The sequence below is a fragment of the Myotis lucifugus genome, unplaced genomic scaffold (assembly GCF_000147115.1).
Source record: "Myotis lucifugus unplaced genomic scaffold, Myoluc2.0 scaffold_943, whole genome shotgun sequence".
Lineage (NCBI taxonomy): Eukaryota > Metazoa > Chordata > Mammalia > Chiroptera > Vespertilionidae > Myotis > Myotis lucifugus.
Genome location: NW_005871991.1, coordinates 79,067 through 88,802, shown reverse-complemented (window position 1 = coordinate 88,802; position 9,736 = coordinate 79,067). Strand labels below are relative to the sequence as shown.

Genomic DNA, 9,736 nt, shown 5'->3' with positions numbered 1-9,736 from the left:
TGATGGAAACAATAAAACAGGACCTCTCCCAGCTATGGGACTCTGGTAACTCTGGGCACACCCTAAAACACCCTGGCTACAGACTCTCTTCCCTGCCAGCCTAGAAATAAAAAAAATGTCTTTTTATACTAGTTAAAATAAATGAATTTATGCATTCACAACTGTACTTGGCTCCTATAAAGATCTGTCCCATGGCCCTATCCGGTTTGGCTCAGTGGATAGAGCATTGGCCTGTGGCCTGTCGATTCCAGTCAAGGGCATGTACCTTAGTTGCAGGCACATCCCCAATAAGGGGTGTGCAGGAGGCAGCTGATCGATGTTTCTCTCTCATTGATGTTTCTAACTCTCTATCCCTCTCCCTTCCTCTCTGCAAAAAATCAATAAAATATATTTAATAAATAAATAAATAAATAAATAAATAATATCTGTCCCATGGTATTTTTGAGAGAAACCCTAATTCTTTGTCTTCTTTTTCCTCTGAAAGTCTCCCCTCATCCAACTGCTACAGCTCCCAGAATTCTTTACATTTGTCCTCCTCAAGGTCACAGTTCACTTTTATTTCTCTTTTTCTGAGAGGCCTTTCTTGATCATCCTCTTTTTAAATTAAGACCCCATGCTCCCTATCTCAGTTCCTGCTTGTTTTCTCCTGAGCACTTTCCATCATCTTACATACATGAATGTTGCTTACTTACTTTCTGTATTGTCTATCTCCTCCCACTAGAATAGAGCTCCATGAGGCAGGAATTGGTGTCCATTTTGTTCACTACTTGATACTGAACACTTAAAACACATGGTAGGTGCTCAGAAAATATATGCAGTTAATGAGAAACCAAATGATTTGAGAACTCCAGTTATCTTCTCTGATCACTCCTGTCTCCTGCATATTCCATTCTGCCTGTACTTACCCCCAATATGTTAATGTTCTCAAGGCTCCATCATCAGCGTTTTGTTTCACTCATTCTATTCCTTTTATGCATCACATGGACAAGGTTGTATTAGGGTTTAATTAAAGATCAATGTGAGAGCCGAGACCTGCACAACTAGGGTTCAGGACCTGGAGAAGGGCCACGCACAAATTTAGAGACTAGACAAGAAATATAAATTTGGACATCACAGGGGGCCAGACGGAGAGTCTTTCTCTAGTGGAAAGGCTTCACTGGTGCCCAGGCCTTGTTAGCTTTTTATTCCATTTTAGCTGCACATCTTGCCCTTAGTCAGGCAGGCAATCTGGTAGCAGACAGACTATCTTAAAAGTCAGTAAATATTAGTAAAGATTTACTTTGACACTATTAGGTCAGGAAATTGCTTGAGCCACTATTGTCTCCACACAACAATCAGTGAATAGCTTTAACCTTTGCCAAAGCTCAAGGTCCATCAGCCTTCTGGGTTCCTTGTCTGCACTTTCTTGATGGTGTAGACAATGGATAGCTTCGAGGAGAACAATATGATAATGTAAATAAAGAGTCTGTGCCAGGCCTTGACACATTAGGCTAAATACTTATGTTTTAGAAGCATACAAAAGGTAAGAAACTGAGTTTTAAGTTCTACACACAGAAGGCCGACATGCATGTGACTTGTGTAACCATGAGATATGACTTCAGGATCTTGTGTTGTACTGACTTGCTCCTCTGGGTTACAGCTCACCATGGCCTCTGGATACACCATGATGGACCCCATCTGTCTGGTGGAAAATCAGAATAATCAGCTGACAGTAAATCCAACAGCACTGGAGATTCTTGACAAGATGTCTCAGCCTGTGGTGGTGGTGGCCATTGCAGGTGTGTATCGGACAGGAAAATCCTACCTGATGAACCGCCTGGCAGGACAGAACCATGGTGAGTGTTATTCTGGGGCAGCGCCATTTGCTTCGAGACAAGGATAACATAGGCTAATCATGCCTCCTTTAGAGTCATCTTATAAGAGAACCTAACTCATTCCACTGAAAAATGTTCTATCATTACCAAATAGATATATGAAACCCCATTGTTCCACAAAACCTCTCTTTTTGAGCCAGTAACAGGGGGTTCCCCACTCGACCCAAAGATCCACCCATTATTCTTGAACCCATCCACTTTTTCTGCTGAGGAGCTTGATTCCAACAATTATTCCCTTCCTTTCTCTCCCATCACTTTTGCCTTAAACTTCAGGGCCTTTTCAAGTAGGACACAAATATTGCTCAACATATCCTGTTTTTAAAAAGTGATGGAGGGAACAATGAAATAGTATATTATATATATTCCATAGCTCAATGGGACTACTATCCAATTTTTTGCTTCATTTCTGAGTAAAACTTTACTAAATTATACCCTTTTTTCTTTATCTATTCTTTTCAATATGTGAACTATAACACAGAAGAATGCACAAAACATACACATATACAAAGTTAATAAACATAAAGTGATCCTCTGTGTAATCACTGTCCATATCAAGAAACAAAACATCACCAGCACCCAAAAGCCCTAGATGTGCCCTCTGACACTCACCAGAGCTCACCAATGTTTTGATTTTTATGGTGCATGCTTTCACTCTTCATATATTTGCCTCATTACAAATAAGTTTTAAAAGTGGTTTTACAAGCTGTGTATACATTTGTAAGAATAGCTTAAATATTATATAAAGAGAAGTCCATTCAGGTATTCTTTGGAGTCTTGCTTCTATTGCTCAACAAAAAGTTTAAGTTTTACTTAGTTTGTGATATGTATCTGTAATTTATTTATTTTCAGTATTTTATAGTATGCTATTGTGAGAAGATACCATCACTTATTGATCCATTTGTTGTTGATGAACAATGGTTTTCTTTCTAGTTTTTTACTTTTATGAATGATGCTGACATGAATCTTCTTGTTCATATATCCTGGTGTACATAAACTATCTTGTGTGACAGACCCAGAAATAAAATTGCTGGGTCATGGAATACATGTGTTGTCAGCCTTTCTAGATACTCTCAAACAGCTTTTCAAATTTTATATGCAATGCATAAGTTTATTAACAGTAATTGAGAATTATTCAAATCCTCATAAAACTTTGGTAAAAGACTTTAAAAATTTGATGATGTGATGACTGTATAGGTGCATATATTTGCCTCATTACAAATAAGTTTGAGCATCTTTTCACATATTAATTTTCCATTTGTATTTCCTATTTCCTGAGGTCAATTTTCTTTTCTATTGGGTTGCCTTTTTTTGTTCTTACTGATCTTTAGAACAATCTGCCTATGTCCTGTAACTCATTTCTCTCTATGAAGACCACACACCATTTTTTTTTCAAATGTCTTCCTTTGTGTCTCATCAGCTCAGCATCATTAGGGGTTAACCTCAATACACTGAACTGCAACTATTAATAGCAATATCTCTCATTGTCCTCTCACTGTGTCTCTTTCTGTTTCTCTCCTTCTCTCCCTTTCCTCCCTTTCCTCCCTTTCTCCTTTTTGCTTCACAATCTTTCCCAATTGCTTCCAACAAAACATTTTTTCTTTGTTTTTCCTGTAGAGAAATTCTAGACCATCTATCAGGGGAGAACACTTTTCCTTGCCTGTCTTAAATTAATTAAGTTATTTTTTGAGAACCCCAAGGGAGAGGTATTGTTAAATTCTACTCAAGATAACATCAGGTAATAACAAGGTTATGTTTCATTGATGAGAAAGTCCCACGCCTCAAGATATTTTAACACACCTAGGTATAGTCAATAATATTGTAAGAACTATGTACTGTGCCAGCTGTGTCTTTGAAATTCAGTAGGAGCACATTGCAAAGTATGTGATTGCCTAACCACAATGCTGTACAACTAAAACTAATATAAAATAATGTTGAAAGTAAACTGTAATCTAATAAACCAGAATACCTGAATTGTGATTCTACCACCCAACAGAAAAAAAAAAAGATTTGTGCCCAATCAAGGTCCAGGAGGAATACCAGGTCACTACACTTCCCCTTGTTGATAACTTTCTTTGAGGGTTTTTAACTCATAAGTGAGAATGATGATCTCCAATTACACCTACCATTTCTCCCTAGAGGCACTGGGAGTTCAGATTACTCTGTATTAATTAGCAAACAAGCAAATGCTATCAGGATGTAGTAGAATGCAGACCATCTCAGGCTTTATACCCTCTCTGTAGAGACCACAGTGGATTGCTGAGAAAGTCCCAAGCCTCAAAATTGAGTGGCTTGAGCCAAGCTGAACAAACCTCTTCTACACATTCCATCATTTCTATTTCTATTCCCCACTGAAGGAAATATTGGCCTAGGTGGGTGTTAAAAATGTTAAAATGTTAGACAAGATACATCACACAGGTTCTTAGGCATATCACTCACATGCTCCCCACGTGTATTGTTAAAACTTTTGAAAGAGAAGCAACCACATTTAACAAGTGTTTTCTGCCTTTGCTTCCATTATATCCCCACCTGAGGCAAGGGGGAAAAAACAAGCAAACACCTGTTTATTTCATTGCAGAAGAGAGAAGAAATGAGAAAAATACAGGAAGAAAAGTTAAGAAAAAAATCCAATAAAGCTGATTATCAGTCCAGTTCCTGGCAGGACACACAAGAACCTCTCAAAGGCTAACTAACAAGTGTTTATTAGAGATACTCATACAATGGCATAAGCATGTCACAGAGAACTATAGGAGGTGAGAAAGCACCCAGAAAGTGGCAATAGCAAAGGCCAGGGGACTAGAGTCACTCCTATAGCCTGAACAGCCAAGCAAAAAGGGAAACCAGAATGTGGCAAAGACCAGCACTTTTGGATGGAGTGAAATAAAAGGGCTGTGTGTGACCCACTACTAATATATAGTAACAGAGGCACTGGGACAGGGTGGCTCACTAGTCTCATGCTGGCGCCTCCCACTGGTAGAACTCTACTAGAATGTGAATGAGAAGGGAGCACTTCAGTGTCAAAACAAAGACTATAAAGGTCAATAGAGGTTACATTAATTCTGTAATGTGACATAGCTTGAGCCATTGATAGTATGGAGTGAATAGGAAACACAAAGTGTTTCTTGAGAAGGTCATTAACATGAATAAAGGGTGGATAGGATGCTCTTACTGAAATAAAAGCAATCTTTCTCCCAGCCTGGCATTCACATTCTGATAGTTTTGACCAATATAAGGTCTGGGAAGCCTGGATTATCTGTTGTTACTGTATGGCACATTCTCCTCTTCCTTTGCAGGTTTTCCTCTGGGCTCCACAGTGCGGTCTGAAACCAAGGGCATCTGGATGTGGTGTGTACCCCACCCCTCCAAGCCCAACCACACTCTGGTCCTTCTGGACACTGAGGGCCTGGGCGATGTGGAAAAGGTAAGGCAAAGAGTCTACTTTGTTCTTGATAATCCACTTTCATTTTAATTTGACAACTTAATTCAACTTCTATGATCTATATCTATGAACTACAAATACAATTAAGAATAATGAGGTTAAATTTTGTTTCCTTGAATTTACTTTCTTGGAAACTCAGTACTTTTCTTTTTAGATATATATCTTCTTATTTCTACTCTTGGTTGATAGTTACAAGATAACAAATACTTAGTGAGCATCTAAATTCTTAGGCTTTGTGTTAAGTACTACAGATTTGCATGATAGAGGAAAAGGCCCAGAGCCTAGTTGGAGATATGAAACAAGCAATATTTTCAGTACAGGGTACCAGGGATACCGGGAGTGGCATATTTAAGCAGTGTTCAAGATAAAATAATCTCCAAAAACACTTCAGCTACACCATACATGTTAATTAAGATTTTAGTCAAAGTCTCTGGGTTTTATAGATGAATTCCTTCCTGACTTCTATACATTCATGAGCTAGACCCACCAAAAGCATTATAAATACGATAATTTTAGGTATTCTGTCTTTCCTGTGTTAGTTGCAGTCAATTTTGTATCCTTATTTCTATTAGCCAGAATCTGAAGTGAAAGTAGGAGCAATGGATATTTGGCTTCCATTACCCCAACAGGAGTAGGGGGAGAAATTTAGATATTCTGAATTATAATATTAATTTTTAATTGAATTTATTGGGTTAACACTGGTTAACAAATTTATACAGGTTTTAGGTGTACAATTCTACAGCACATTATCTGTACACTATATTGTGTGTTTACCACTCAAAGTCAAGTCTCTATCCATCACCATTTATCCCTCCTATTCCCTCCGCAAACTTCTCCCACCCCTCCCTAGCAGTCACCATACTGTTGCCCTGTACATGAAATCTTCATTTTTTTTTCTTTTTTGCTCAATATTTCTATCTTCCTCCCAGCCCCTTTCCTGCCCCCCACAGCTATCAGCCTGCTATCAATCTACGAGTCTGTCTCTATTTTGATTGTTAGATCATTTTGTTCATTAGACTTCACATATGAGTGAAAATATATGCTTCTTGTATTTCTCTGACTGGCTTATTTCACTTAGTATAATTCAGATTTAAAGTACTAAGTAATCACCTCAGTATAACCCCAAGGTGGTCTACTGATTGCTAACAGATTGTAGTTTACATAAACCTTCTTCTTTTTAGCTGATTACATTTGTAAAGGAGTCAAAACATAATTGTCAACTGATAGCAACAGAAATACTTGCTGTCCTTACAACTCTAGTGTCTTTGGTAGTACCCAATTGTATTGAATAGTTACTCATGAGTTATGCTGAGTGTGTTATGTTCAGCCTCATCATCTATTCCTACCACACTCATAACCACTACTTCAATCAAATAACATAACATGTAGTACCTTTGTATTAACACACTCTGACAATTCTGATTGGCTTCTGTGGATCCTTCCAGGAGCCTGGTCCTTTTTGCTGCAGAATTTCACATTCTGTCCATTCTTTAAAGCAAAGTCCTACTAATTTCAACTAATGGGGTTGTATCTCATTCAGACATAATCCCTTCTTGCCCTGAAATCATAGAGTAAGTTTTCTGGGTTTCCTATTCCCATTTGTCCTTTACGCTATAACATTGGCTGGCACTCCTGGCAGAGCTGATCACCTTGGATGCATTTACATGTTACCATGTATATTTGCGCCTTCCACAAGTCATCTCTGAAAGTCAGAGATTGCCCTGTGAAACTTTATATCCCCAAAACTAAATTGGTATCTGGCATTTTTTAGATGCATAATGAGAAGTTGGTGAATTTAATTGACTAGCATTTGTGTCACTAATAAGCTCATGGTCAAGAGAAAGTTGCAAAAAATCATTACCCACTTATCATTGCATACTTCTATGTTCTTGGGACTCTTTTAAATGTTTGACACACATTTACATTGTCATTCACTTCTCTTAATTGCTAAATTACACGAGCCATGAAAGGCGACAATGTGAATATCCAAAATGAGATTTGAATTTACCACCGTCTTCACAGTGTATGTTATTTGCCCCACTGTTCAGTGTTAGTAGAGCTGACAAAGTGTATGAACAACTGAACAGTAGAATGAACTGTAGACCCCTCAGTCCCCTTCTGTGCACTTTCAAGGGCGACTCAAAAAATGACTCATGGATCTTTGCCCTGGCTGTGCTTCTGAGCAGCATGTTTGTCTACAACAGCATGAACACCATCAACCACCAGGCCCTGGAGCAGCTGCAGTATCCTTCCAGGAACCCAACCACCATGTGACATGGAGTCCATGGGAATGTAACTGAGACAATTTTGTTATTGTTTTTATTGTTTTTTCCTCATGTCAATATCCATGGTTGAGGAGAAAGGGACACCGAGTGAATGGGACTGTTCAAAAAAATTATTCCTGGGTGAGATCTGGAAATTTTGGCAGGGAAACATTTCTCATTCCTTAGCTAAGATCTCAGCTATGTGACTGAACTAACAAAGCTAATCAGAGCAAAATCCTCTCCCACCTCTGGTGAAGCAGATGACTCAGCCGAGTTTGTGAGTTTCTTTCCAGACTTCGTTTGGGTTGTACGGGATTTTATGCTGGAGCTGAAGTTAGATGGACATACCATCACTGAAGACGAGTACCTAGAGAATGCCTTGAAGTTTGTTTCAGGTATAAGAGGATGGTCTGGGTGGTGGAGGTATAACATTTGACTCTTAGTTTAGAACTCATATTATATTTCTGACCAGTGGACTATAATATAAAGTTCTATGTGACAATCTCTGACCTCCAGATATGTCTCGCTGGGGTGTAAATACACATGGCAAGATGTAAATGCCTCCAAGGTGATCAACTCTGCCAGTAGTGAAACCCAATGTAGGATGTGATCAGTGAACGCTATGATACAATTCTTAAGGTCAATTTTTATTTTTTTAATGCATTGAGGCCTATGCTAATGGTGATATGAATATGACAATTTGGGTATGGTTTCAATTGTTATCAATACTGAAAAAACACAAATGACTAGAATTTAAGCTGGCTGAGGAAATGAAATATCCGACATTGTAACAAAGATTTTAGGAAAATTGACACCATGAAAAATTTGATAATAGCAACCAGTGCTAAGATGTCCTAGAACTCAAATACTTGTGTTCTGATTAAGTTCAGAGCTCCTCTGCTTCTATTTGGAGAAAAATGCCCATCACTATGGAAGACAGAATCACAAAGATATCAAATGACTCATTCTTAAAATGTATTTTATGTTGTCTATTTTAATTCCCCCCCAAATTAATATATTCTTCTAGTAAGACTGTCAAATCATTCATAATCTCTTTCTTGTAGCATCACTCTCTTTATTATATAGCCTGTTATCATGTTAATAGAATAAATTTATTACACAGAATAGATTTAGCAGAGGGAAAAATGGTTGGTACCTAGATGCATGTAGATTTTTGCTTATTTAATATTTTATTCATTTATTCAAGAATCATTTATTGAACAACTGATATATGCACAGAATTACTCAGTGTGACATTGTCACGTCCAATATAATCTGATATCTAGAACAGGTGAGGTCTTTAGGTGGCATTACATTATGCTTATATATTTATATAGTCATTATTTGTTACTTTGATTTTTAGAAGTTGTTCCTTACTGTTCTTAGTATTATCTGTCCTGGCAATATCATAAATTGCCATATATCCAGAGGACATATTTGACTCTAACTTTAGAACCTCCATTATATTTATGACATGAGGACTATAATATCAAAAGTATTTCTGACAATTTGGTGAATTAATCTATCATGCAAAAATATCTCATTAATAGTCAAAATGTTTGGCACCATGGAAAGTCTAAAGGAAACAATCATAAGTTTCTTCAGATGGGATGAATGCCTCCATGCCTCTTCTTCTTCCTTAGAAGCATTTCTTTTATTCCTGGCTTTGCACACACAAAAAAATAAATTAAAATAAATCTGTTTGGAGGAGATTAGCATTGTGTTCATTTTCATGATTTAATATAAGGATATTTAAAAGCACCAGAGAAACAATGATGCAAAGACCCCTAGAAATGTATGTCCTTTCCTGAAAAACTGTATCACCAATCACGGCTCTTTTTTATTTTTTTCCCCTACAGGCGAGAATTCCAAAATCCAGCATTCCAAAATGCCTAGGGAGTATATCAGGAAGTTCTTTCCCAAGAGAAAGTGCTTTACTTTTGAACGCCCTACAAATAACATAAGCTTGTTACAACATATGGAGGGGGTGTCAGAAAACCAACTGGAGAGCAGGTTCCAGGTTCAAACCAAAAATTTCTGTAACTACATCTTCACAGCTGCAAAAACCAAGACCCTCAGAGAGGGAATCATTGTCACCGGAAATCGTGAGTCTCCTTTGTTACAGCATGTCCTTCTGCATTTTTCTTCATGTGATGAAGCTG

The 9,736-nt window shown here is 37.7% G+C and overlaps 1 protein-coding gene across 1 annotated transcript in view; it reads left to right on the top strand.

Moving 5' to 3' along the window:
- Positions 1-1,641: 1,641 nt before the first annotated feature.
- Positions 1,642-9,736, top strand: part of LOC102424903 (guanylate-binding protein 4-like) — a 56,891-nt gene continuing 48,796 nt past the window's right edge. Inside the window, exons 1-5 of the mRNA XM_023747668.1 lie at positions 1,642-1,835; positions 5,165-5,292; positions 7,444-7,553; positions 7,773-7,969; positions 9,434-9,724. Coding sequence (XP_023603436.1) covers positions 1,646-1,835; positions 5,165-5,292; positions 7,444-7,553; positions 7,773-7,969; positions 9,434-9,724 — 916 coding nt within the window. The 5' untranslated portion in view covers positions 1,642-1,645. The remainder of the gene's footprint in view (positions 1,836-5,164; positions 5,293-7,443; positions 7,554-7,772; positions 7,970-9,433; positions 9,725-9,736) is intronic.